Source organism: Rhopalosiphum padi, chromosome 2 (assembly GCF_020882245.1).
Source record: "Rhopalosiphum padi isolate XX-2018 chromosome 2, ASM2088224v1, whole genome shotgun sequence".
Classification (NCBI taxonomy): domain Eukaryota; kingdom Metazoa; phylum Arthropoda; class Insecta; order Hemiptera; family Aphididae; genus Rhopalosiphum; species Rhopalosiphum padi.
This window is the reverse complement of record NC_083598.1, coordinates 53,722,487-53,736,092: the sequence shown is the minus strand read 5'-3', so window position 1 is coordinate 53,736,092 and position 13,606 is coordinate 53,722,487. Positions and strand designations below refer to the sequence as shown.

Sequence of the window (13,606 nt, the reverse complement as noted above, 5' to 3'; positions counted from 1 at the left end):
TACATGACTACATGTATTGAATGAAGGTTTCAGATCAGATCAACCCTCCTAATTCCTAACAATAATTTGATTAAGTAATTTTATGTGTCAGAAACTAATAAGCAATCTTCAGCGGCTGAATGATCACGTCACATGTCAAGTTTCATTAGAAACTTGTCGATATCTTTATCAGATACGCAGAAAATACGAGGAAAAACTTTTTGATAACATATTTATTAAGTACTAAGTAGTTAATTATATCATGGATTGTTCCATAATTCTATATCGCTGATTTATAATAATAACCGATGACAATAATTATATTCACCAATCAAATTAAAAGCAAAAAACTGTTAATCGTTTTCACAAAATAAATTATTATTATCACCCCACAAAAATTGCAATAAGCTTATGTTTATTTCTATAATTCTATGGTACTACACGTCTACACAGACAACGTTATTTGAAACTTATAAGCTAACTAACTGATTAACGTGTTTGTGTGACAGTGTTTTCTTTCTAATTTATTATTAAAAAAAAATTAAAGCATACAATTATAAAAGCAATTATTTTTTTGTCAATTTATTTTATAATTTTGGTTTAAAAAATTAATTTTTTATCAAATATCAACCAACTCATAAGTAAGGTACTAACTATCTGTTTTATAAATAATAAATTTCAAAAAAACATTTATAAATTATGTGGATTATTTTAAGTGATTGTGAAACGACATCATAATAAGAGTCACCACTGTCATTATGAATAAGAAGTGTTGATTATTGATGTTAGCTCTTCTCGAAATACAAAATTTCATTTATGATCGAAAGATAATTTTGTCGCGTGACTTTATATGTGTTTGGTAGAGTTCATAAGACTGTTGAAACGTAAATCATATAAAAAAAGGACGCATTCCTTCGTTTCAATCACGTGCAATTGATCAATTCGCTAAAAGTTCGAACCCATTTCATTTTTCGAACACATTTGTCATATAATATGTCGTCTACAGTTTATTTCAACTTATTAGTTATTTTATTATTAATGTAACAACATGTTTTAGTTCTATCATTGATTAAGCATTACATAAAAAAAAATGGTTTAATATTTTTATTGTCTACCTAAATGTATAGTTATAAATGTAATTTTAGCTAGAGATACAGATATTTAGAGAACAATATATAGTTTAATCAAAATCATTTATTTTTAATATATATATATAACTATAACTATACTTATATCTCGATAATTATTATTTATTACAGAGTAGTATTATAGGTAATAATAATAACAATAGTAAAGAGAATAAGTAAGTGTAACGTAAACAAGTTTGAAAAAATGGAATTTTGTAGTAGATATAAAAAATAAAATTACACACATAGTAAAATTAATGTTGATTATGTTTATGATTTTACAATCCTACAGATTTAAAATATTAAAATGGTTTGATAGAGTTCAATCATGGTATTTAAATATTTAATAACATATATTTAAAATGTGGTACTGTTAACTTGTTTTTATTAGTATTTACTATTTATTGTATGTACAACAATTAAAATATGATACCTATAATATGCAATTATTATTGTATAGTATTTAATATGTAAAACACATTTAAAAATTACGAAAGTTCTTTTAGTAATTATTTAATTAATTGAATTTATGTACATCGAAAATAAAATCACTGTCGAGTAATTTAAAATTAAAAATAGGATTTAATTTAAAAAACGAATTTCATTATTTAATTAATCATGAGCATTAACAATCGTACAATAGTTGATTAAACATAATAAGAAATATATCATTTTGAAATGCCAATGAGCTAACTACTGTGCTAGTGTGTGTAGCTACTGTGGTAGGTTCCTATTTATGATAATACAATTTTACCTGATGTTACTCCACTATATTTATTACTATTACTATTGAATTAATATTATTTGAATAAAAATATTTTAGGCCTTTTAAAATAATTATTTTCTTTTTGTAAGCTGTTAAGTAATTTGAACGTGATTGAAAATTATAAGCTTTACAATGTTTCTTGTTATATATTATATTCAGTAGACCTTTTTAACTATAACCTCTTAAAACTTTAAAAAAATTAAAATTATTATTTATATTCATTTTTTTTTTAAATTTTTTGGCTACTTATATGGAATCAAGTATAAGAAATTTCACATAATATGAATAGTTATTTTAAAATATCTAACTAAAAATGTTATCAAGTTGAACTATACAAAAAAATAAGATAAAATATTCACTCCATTGTTTTTTAATTTAATTAATAAACATAATTGTAATTGAGTAGAAAATATACATATAATTAGATTTATAACTATCACTAGCTATTAAATTACTTTAAAATGTGTAAAGATATTACTGTGACAACAAAACTGTCAGTTTATTGCCATATAATATTATTATAGCCACTATTTGTATTATAGTTACTTGATTTGAATCATCAAAGTTTCCTTTGTGGATGTTTTTTTCTTATATTTATTATAAATAATAATGTTATAGACTTTTGGGATTACGCTAAATAACCCTACCTTTATTTTTAACCATAATGGATCTGTTCATAATATTGTGTATACATTGGATTATTTCGGCTAACCAAACGTAAAATAATACCAGAATTTTATCTTCAACGTTTATAAACTAAACATTAGCAAAGCTTGTCAAGTTAGTTAAAAGTTTATATTTATACTGCGAATGGATATAAACAGATTTTAATAGAAATAATAGATCCGATAATTATAATAATATCATACAATTTTTAACGTAATTACATTTTTCATATTGGAATTAAAAAAAAAATCATGCATTTCTAACAAACTTATATCATCCCGTTATTGTGAATAATTTTATATTGACTATTGATTATTTAATTTTACAGTGTTCAGTATATTATGATATTATTATGTATGCATAAAATCAGTGTGAATTAGTATGGTCTATTTTTTTTTAAAAGTAAATTGTGTTATTGATAATCATCGTGAAACACTAAATAAATTTGTAAACCGGATTTAGACTACGTTAGAAAATTATTATTTTCGACAGTTGGAAAGTTATCGTAGTATTTGGTAGTTATTTTAAACAAATCTTATTATTTTCATAGTCTTAAGATGTTTGATCAAACTCGCCAATGACTATATTATTATTGAACTTATATATTATTGTTTTATATTATATGTAAACATTATTCAGTACTATATCTAAATGTGCATTAAAATTAATCAATAAATAAAATCGGCAATGAAGTAAAATAATGTCCGATATTGAGAGATGTTGAAAAACAGATATTTCTCTTCGTAAGGTATAAAATACTAAAGTCAGAAAATAAATCGTAAATTTTCATACTAAAATTATTATTTCTGCCCAATTAATAATAATTGTAATAGAACTTAGTGTAATTTCTAATGATCAAATCCGTACCAAAAATGTATTCGCCTAAATCATCGACGGTGGGCGATTACGATCTGGGATAACAGCACAACCGAGGCAATAACATTTAATACGGTCTTAAATCCATTTAGGCCATTAAGTGCTACCGTCTCGCGTACTAATGTCGTCGTTACAGTGTTCTCTTCAATCTCCCTCTCTTTCATTAAACTAAATATTTATGTTTTCCGTATTATTATTATTATTATTATTATTATTACTACTATACGTCCGCACACATAGTATAATAATATTATATTGTAATACACGTTCGTGTTCCTAAAGCATGTAACTGTTATAAATTTCGCGTAATATGCGCTTGCCTCCGTTATCCAGTGACCGCGGCATTGGCGCGAGGTGTTTGGATTGCTCTCGGTTTGACTAATTTATTTTGGTTTCGGCAAGACGGGTCGTGTTGCGGTCAAAAGCGGTTCAGTGCCGTAGTGTCCGATAGTAATTAATAACTGGGCCGACTGATAAATCATCAGCCAAGCCGCAATTTGCGCGTGAATGCTTCTGGAAAATCGTCCAGAGTTGGCGGCATGAGCCACAGAAAAAAAAAATTAAAAAAAAAAAAATAACGCATAAAATATAGTGAATGTGTGTGTATGTGTGCATATAATATACATACATACATACATATATGATGTATACATACACGTATATACGTATTCATCATCATTGCCAATTTCTCCTCGTTCGAATGTATATTTTCCATCAGTCTATCCGGCGGCGACAGTAGCAGTTTTATTTATATATTATATATAATATTTATTTTACCCTCCTTTGTTTTTTATTAGTCCCCCAAATCATATTTTATATTTATTTATATCTTTATATGTACAAGATAACTATTAAATTTTATATTATGTATGTACCTATTATACTCGTGTGTACATTTATCCACGTATTTATATTATATTATAGGTTGGTACCACGAAAATTGGCCAGCATTTTATTCGAAAAGTCGGAACGCACATAATATCATTATATTGATTTTGTTATAAGCTTCTTGTACGTAGGTACTAGGTTCTGTAATATCCTTTAATCTTATTACTCGATAATTACATTATATACGTACTGTGATGCTTAAGTGTGGTTATTATATTATTTTAGAAATGTTCATATTATAGTTTGTACCTGTACTCTGCAGACTATGGTAATAAAATTGCATAGTTTAACCCATTATTTGTTAAAATAAAATTTTCTTTATAGTATAGTAAGCATTTAATTTTTCAAATTATTTAAAAAAATTTAAAAACAAATCCACCACGATTTAAATTTATTTAAGTTCTATTATTAATTCTAAAGTCATACTTTTTTAATAATCATATAAGTATAAGTATAATATATAAGTAGGTATGTTTAATTATCTAATTATTGCATTTGATTAATTAATACCACATAATAATAAATACATAGTAAATTATATTTTTCTAAAGTATATTTTTAAAAACTTTGAAGTATTTTTAATTAAATAAAGAATAGGTCAAAATATTACAGTTATTTAATAAGCATTTATAATCAAAATAATAGGTTTGATAAAAGTATAAAATATTACTTTTTCTTTAAACATAATAAATAATACCATTATCTTAATTTTGCGAAAATTTAAAAACTAAAAACTCTTTTGTAATCATTTTATTTACAAAAATTCTTTTAGGTATATTTCATGTTTTATTATTATGGTTAAAAAAAATTTAAATTACTATCTAATTTACATATGTATCATTAGTTTATTTTATTGTTATGTAAATTGCTAGGTCTAATTATAAAAAGAAGTAGAATTTAAATTAAATATAATTTTAAAAACATACTAATGTGTACAACTATATAAAGTAAACAAAATAGTGTATTAAAGAAATGGCCTAAGTATATTTTCATTTGCACATGGTAAAGATGGTTAAGAAGTATACTAGATTGATTTTTACTACTATAGTAATATTAAATTGTATTCAGCTTATAAAATAGTGCAAGTATTCTAGGTTAATTAATTCTGTATGGTTATTAAATAAAAAATAAAAATTCAGATTAATATCAATAAATAAATATGTATAGTTTAAAAATAATAAATTACTGAATTTTTGAAAATATTACTTATTTCTCGAAATCTATGAAAAAATACAACTAGTACCTCACGAATAATAATATAAAATAATAAGTCTTTAATTTTTTATGTTTTTTTATTATTTATTAAAAATATGTTATTTCAATCGATAGTTAAATTGAAAATTGTGTATTGTATTTTTAAACTTTTATGTATCCGTTGTGGTACAATATCATCTCAGTTGAAAATAAGAATACAACATTTTGGCATTATGAACTAGGTATTTTTTTTTATAAAATACCTACCTGATTAATACAATTTTTTAATTTAAATTTCACTAATTATTTTCATATACATATATATATATATATAATTATTAATATGCATAGTTACTCTTGATAGTATATACTTTTAAATGTGAATGTCTTCATACCAAACGATTTAGTGAAAACTCATTTTTTTCAAGTTTACCCCAAAAAATTTGTTTATTAAATTTATGGAAATTAATTTCTGTATGCAAAATAAAACTTTTAACAAGTAAATTTGCATCCATTTTACGTTTTTTTTGTGAAAGTGTCACTTTAAATTATTTACTTGACAATGAAGAACTAAGTATTGAGGTTTATGTATTATTTAGAAATATTTAATTATACGAGTATAATATAAAATATATTTTGGTACCTATTCTGGTTTTTTCCTAGTTTATCAATGACCTAAATGTATAATTTACGTGAAATTAAACATTTTACTTTTAAATTACTTTGATGATTATAATTAAAGTAAAAATATAATATTATTCATCTATTATTATTTATTATTTAGAATATTTTAGGATAATTATGCTGTACTCTTGTTTTGTCTAAACACTTCGTTATTATTCATTATGAAAATATTTAAGCGCAATACATTTTAGCAGTTATAATAATAAAATATTTAGACCACTATTATTTGGCTTCAATAATAATAATTATATGTATAAGACTTTAAAATTATGTAATTTTGTAATCCAATGAAATAATATTTAAAACCTATAATTACAATATAAATCCAAATATTTATAAATATAAAAACGAGAAAAATAAGAAACATATTCCATTAAATACAACTAAGTTGATACACGTGGTTATTAAAATTATAAGGTCTATATTATATTATATTATATTAAATTTTATATAACGGTATCCCTAGTATATGTTGTTATAAAAATTACATTTAAACGATTTCATACACGAAATAAATATATTGATGTAATGATTTTTTCGTGTATTTCAAACAATTCACGGTGTAAATACACACACCGGACAATGGCCAACTTATAGTTTTCCAAGTGAATTTGAAACTATGGTCAAGTATTTTTGGCCACATCAAAGGTCTCATAAAGATCCAACTTAGCTGTGAGAATTACTCGTATATACATAGTGTATATATTATGCATGTTGTAGGAGGATGTAGTGGTAGTGAATAGAAGCAACACGATATACGAGGTTCAGTACCTACATAAAGTTTTCGAACACAAAATGAAACCTCTGATGGTGCAGGCTCACAGTGGTAGGTATATGCGTATTAAGTTATATAGTTTTCACTAGCGTTGCAGCGATCTTCTATTTAATTATACCGTGAATGCAATGCAGTGGCGACAAACGCACCAAGGCAATTAGTTACACTGGTATAACTTGCTGTCTCTCGAAATCTCAACTCCTCCCCAATCATCTTAGGCGTCGCTCGAGTTCGTATCGTCTTAATTTGTCAATATGATAGTGTATTATAGCCATATCGAGCACATAATATACTCCTCATTATTCGTAGCTTTTGAAATTAATATCATTACAGTTTGTGATTTATGTGAATAGTTATTAATTTATTATTGTGATATAGTTTCATACACGATATTATGCAGTATATTATATTTCGTAATTTACTTTAGTGAAATTTCTCATCTATAGAAATCGTATTCTATTTGTGTTTATGTTTAGTACATGACATATGGTGTATATATATATATATATATATATATATATATATATATAATATAGTAGATTTTTCTTGTTAAGTTTATGTAACTGGACCCACTATGGTTTTACTACTGTTTAATAAAAAATTATCCTAAAAGCGTATTTATGATAATTTATTTTCTAGCCACCCGAGAGAGATACCGTTAGTGCCACTTCTGAGTATACAAATGAATGCACTAACGACTGGTCTGAGTCTTCTGTTGCTATATTTTCTTCAATCGTATGTCATTCTCTTGTCCCATGATAGCCATTTTAATTATCGGCTATAGTGTTGTTTAACGCCTGACTAATTCACCAAAACATTATTATACTCATTTATATATGTAGGAGTTTTAAATGTATATTTTATAATGTGGTAATTTTCACAATGAATTCGACTTCGTGTCCATACCTTATATTTTACAAAGTGGATCGACAAGTTTCTGAGTATATAATATAATATATATACCTATTGCCCATACACTATATTATGTATAATAAATACATATTATACACACATGTATAATTTGATCTGTTTAATCAAGTTAAACGTGGCTGTAGTATGAGGGAGTGTCACCGCCCCGGCGTGGTATATGTCGGTGATTACTCTTTGATTAGAATTAGAGTATGGTAGAGCTGACGATGGTAGTTATGGTGAAAGGCAGCAAATGTGGAAAAGTAAAATCATATTTTATTGCCAACTAACTTGAGCAATAATAGTCACAATGACCTCCGTGATGTTAACAAAAATAAAAACAAATATGCGATTTCAGCGTCAGGAACAATGGGACCGTTAATAATCATCAAATAAGACATGTCCCTATAGGCATAAAGGGTCAACAACGATCAGTTATTTTAAAATGCAGTTTTGCCAGCACTCATATAGTTGTGTACTTTATCAGAACAGTGGAATTGATTAGTATGATGGGAGTGGCTGATTGACTAAATATATGTATGAAATTATTAATTGTTTATAGATATTTTAATAATACTTTTTAGTTTTTATATATCTATCGTCTTATATATTATTATTATATTTTTAAATTGTATTTTTTCATATCGTCATATAATTATTTAAAACGAGTGACACCGTAAAATCAGTATTAACTTGAATTGGTTTAATCAATATTGTTTAGTATGTTAATCGGTATAAAAATGTCGGTTATTGGTCCAACCCTCTGAATTAGTTTTTCTTGTTGTAGAGAATATTGTTAGTTCATAGAATCTTGTTTAGTTATACCTAAATGCTCTAAACACGGTTGTGGTTTTCTCGTATAAACTATAATAATAATTAGGCCGAACGAATGGGGAAACCATGGGGTTTTGTCTCTATCCGGATGCTGAATTTCAATGAAGAGGTGAAAACCATCCAAGAAAATAAAAACTAAACAAATAAAAAAGAAAAAAAATCATTTGCCTGAGCTGAACACGCGCGTGACTTTATACCGGTAAATCCGTGTCGTCGCCATTGTTATATTTTTCTTTACCATAGTTATTTCGTATATATTATAATAGACAGGAATAGATTGGTGGACAATGTGTTGGCATAACACAATAAGTGAATAATATGTTAAAAGACACCTATCCAACGTATAATTTTCATATGATAGGCAGCATACAATTTTCTAAAATTTCCTGATTTATGTGTTTACCAATATAATTAACTATTTACGAACAAAATATAAGACGTTCAAATTAAAAGAAAAACAAATATTTTATGTAATAGATTAAACTTTGTTTCTGAGAATGCGTTTGAGTCATGTGATGTATATTATAATGGTATTATATTGTCAAATCAAATATTAAAAAAAACAATTTATAAAAATGTAATATTAATATCTGATGCAGGTTGATAAATGGTTTTTAACAGTTGATACGTTTATAAAGACTAAGTGTGCAAAATATTTATCAAAAATTATGATTTAAAGTATAAAAATATATTAAATGCCTTGTACCATGATTAAAAATAGTTATATACTTATATTTATATTATAATAGAAGGGGAAAAAAAGAAAACACTTTTTGATAAAAGTGTCACAACTTAAACGTGCCTTTTTTTGTAAATTTCTTTAACGTGTTTATTAATTTTATAAATTTAAGTAATTTTCTTTTCAAAAGAAACCTTTTTAATACTTTACAACTATTGTGTTGAAAATATAATACGTTTATTTGAAAAAAAAACTCCTGTCGGATTTTAAAGAAATTATTATTTACGCATTTACACCTTTAAAATCAATAATATGTATGTTATTTATATTTTATACCTAATATATTAAGTTTGAAGGAACTCGTGTCAAATAATGATAATTAATAGTAATATATCGAACAGAGATTCATCGATCAGGACACGTCTAATATAATAGTGGCAAAGACATTATTCAATTATATACTCGTATATATAAATATAAGTATATATTACTATAAATATCACGAAGTTATATTGTTATCATGTATAATATTATTATAACTAAACTAACAAAATAATATAAGGTGTGTGAGGTCGAATAACTTCGGAAAACGAGACTTACCGGACGTCAGACAGAGCAATGCGGCGAGCATCTGCAGCCCTAGATGATGATTATGATGGTTACGATGATGGCGATGACGGCCCACGGTAGACACTACGTCGGAGCAACGCATCGTGCTGCTTTGCGCGCGCGTTTTAACAGGTGAACGTGTGCGACACGAGTGAGCACCAGAACTCGAAGTCACGCCGTCGTCTCGGGAGCCAGCCAGCCGCGGTGGTTGTGGAAAAGACGCGACGTCGACGGCCCCATTGGACGACCGGCGTGCCCGGTTGTCGTGCCGTCTTCGAGTTTCCCCACCAAAGACGACGATGGCAGCGATGTTTGCAGCAGCAGCAGTCGAGGAGCGTTGGTATATATTTTTATGTCGTGGCCCGTGGATTGTTGCGTCGGAATAATACCTACCACCGAGTGATTGGCATCATGAATATTTAATATTTATGTATCCATAAGGGCAAATATCGAAGCTACCCACCCGCTCACACATAACATTATAACCTGCCTGTTAATGTTTTTTTTTTTTTTTTGTTTTAATATATTTTTAATATTATTTTACAATATTAATCAACATTAATGTAAGTTTATTATACTTAACTTATAACTTCCAATATTAAATACCTTATGCGTTATGCGTTCAATATAATATTATCTTTCCAGTTTTTTCTATTGCGTACAACAATATAGAATACATTTTGTTACCTATATGTAATGTGCTGATTTTTATGGTATCTCAGTGAAATGTACCTGTTTTATAATGATTATCCCACTGAAATATTAAATTAATATTAATATAAATATTATCATATAAATATATTTTTACACCCTAACAAAAGTATTATCTTACCTAGTTTTTTTTGGGGCGATCGACTAAAAAAAAAACAGTCTTGATATGACGTCACTGCTACCATTGACATTATTCTTCATCATATTGTAGTATCAATAGAGAAGACTAATAATATTATTATTTTTATGATACCGCTAATCGACTATCGCTATTGTTTAATATTATAATGTCGTATTGAAAGTAATGTGTGTACTACTTTGGTTTGACATCACCCGTTCACGTAATAATGTTGGATTAATATATATTATTATTGTTCTTAGTACCGAAGTTATGGTTTTTTTCCGCAAGAAACTATTATGTTATTTAGAACTCGGAAATAATTGAAAACATATAATAATGTATCTCAAGAGATGTATTAACTTGAAATGAATCAAATAATAGGTACATATTGTTTTTTTGAATAATCTATTATAAATAAATATAACAGATTATAACTTATAAGTAGGTACTCGTAATTCGTATTATATTATCGGACAAGGTTTGAGTAACCTCTACCCGCATATCCTGTTAAATAATCTTAAATCGGTAAAATCGACGTCCGATGATATTATCGTACGACGTTCAGTACGAGTTTTGTCATTTTTTTAGGGCATTTTTCGGGGTTTTTTAGGGCATTAAAATCCCAGCCCTAATTATTATTATTATTGATTTGATGTCTAACAAAGTTGGTTAATTTGATTTAATTCTTTATTGAATATTTGGAAAATACGTTATATTAACAATTAATTTAGTAAATTACTTTAAATACTTATTTCGATATAAACATTGTGATGTATGTACACTATAGGTATATTTAATAATAAATATATAGTAATAATTATAGTGTGGCTGCCACTCGTATGTACCTTTCATAAACCTGGGGGTCGCAATTCACCAACGCCGAGATAACCATCTACAGTTAATCGTTATGGCTAAGTTTAAATAAATTTAAATTGTATGCGACGTCTTGTCAACACATATATAATATACGCAAGACGTGACGACCCTTAATTTCATAATGTGTCATGATCACTGGCTGCCGAAAAATAGTAAGCAGTAAAAACTAAAAATACGTGGCAACAGCTGTTTTACAATATTCAAGTATCAACCACGATTTAAGTTTGTAGTGGACTGTATACAGTGTTAGTAACAGGGTGTTCGATTATACATAACAACATTCTAAACAAAAAAAGTCCTGAGAAAGACCATTTCTACAACGCTGCTTACGAATTGCGTTTTGTGTAAAACGGTATAAAAAGGTATAATATTAATAATTGCGTCCCAGGTTTGTCTTGTGCACGTCTGAATTGCGTTACAATTTCTTGTGATATCTAAAATTTTTAAATGCGAAATTATTGGTTAATAATTATTATTAATTATGATATTATTATCGAGATTCAGTATAAACGATTACGTTTAGACTTTGACAATTTTCTTATGTGTTATGTTATGCAGACAGACACAGTCGCAATGCAGTGTTAACGGTTCACTACCTAAAGCGTGTTAATTTTTTTAAACCAAGATTTTAATTTTGATCATGGCGAAGATACAAGATAATACTATTAACTTCCCTAAGGTTAGAATATAAAATTGATAGTGGTATTGCAAGTGTGTCAGTGTGTGTGCGTGTGTATGTTTGTGGAGTGGGACTAAACCCCTTAGACAAGTAACTGAATAAGTCAATACCACTTCATGAAATAATTTTTTTCGTGAAATAGAAATATTACATAAATAATTATATTGTACCATATATGACTCTTAATTGGATTATATTTTTGATATGACTGCTCATATTTGTTTTTGCTTCATCTTATAATGACTTTGAAGGTATTTTAATATGTAACATCACCTTTTAAATGGGTGTATTATAGAATAATATTATTGTTAAGAAGAGATTATGAGATCACAACATTTCGACGTCACATCGATACTTTAAGACGTTACACTTTTCAAAACGGTACTGAAGATAATAATTCAATGTACGTAATCACAATTACTCGATTTATCTGGCACGAAATTATCTTATCCGTTGCCGCATTATAATTGTCAATTACCATTTTTCAAACTGACAACCTTTCGAAAACACATATACATATTATTCGTTCACATAATCGCATTGCATCCGAATACTTGGTTTTCGAACACGTGACCTGCGAGTTATTCATTTGTTACCGATCGATTTAAGTGTTCCGTAATGTTATATTCAGCTGTATTATAAACGTGAATAATTTGAAATGGATGGATAATATAATACGTGTACGACTGTACATGACGTATCACGTTGAAATCGCACGGTTCTTCCAGACGATCACGAACAAAGATAATTCATAGATGTATTTACTAATCTTAATGCGTAAAGATGTCTGTGAGATAATCTTAGTTTGCCTTCGCTTGCGGATACAAAGCGTATCATTCTTTGATTACGAAAAGTCAACCGGTGAATATTTTTTCCTGCAAACCATCAATCGTGGAAGAACTATTGCATTAGATACATTTTCTCCTGAGAAATTTTCGTGTCGAAATCGATGTTATTTTAAAACGTATACCTATAAATATTATTATTTAAACCATTGTCCATTATTGCTTTATAACCGATTTATAATATATGTTATATAGAATTATTATTTGAAGTTTCTAAAATGCATTAATAATCTACATATATGCTAAAATGTGATTATAATAAAACTTTAAATTAAAAATACATTTAATATGTAAAATTGTTCTCGATAAGTAAATTAGTTAAAATAGTTAACAATACAATAAAAGAAATAAATAAATTGTAAAAATATTAAATAATATATTATATTAT

At 26.8% G+C, this 13,606-nt stretch overlaps 1 protein-coding gene across 1 annotated transcript in view; it reads right to left on the bottom strand.

The window, feature by feature from the left end:
- Window positions 1-10,363, bottom strand: part of LOC132920260 (protein Skeletor, isoforms B/C) — a 32,306-nt gene extending 21,943 nt beyond the window's left edge. Inside the window, exon 1 of the mRNA XM_060982506.1 lies at window positions 9,978-10,363. Coding sequence (XP_060838489.1) covers window positions 9,978-10,089 — 112 coding nt within the window. The 5' untranslated portion in view covers window positions 10,090-10,363. The remainder of the gene's footprint in view (window positions 1-9,977) is intronic.
- Between the last annotated feature and the right edge of the window lie 3,243 nt (window positions 10,364-13,606).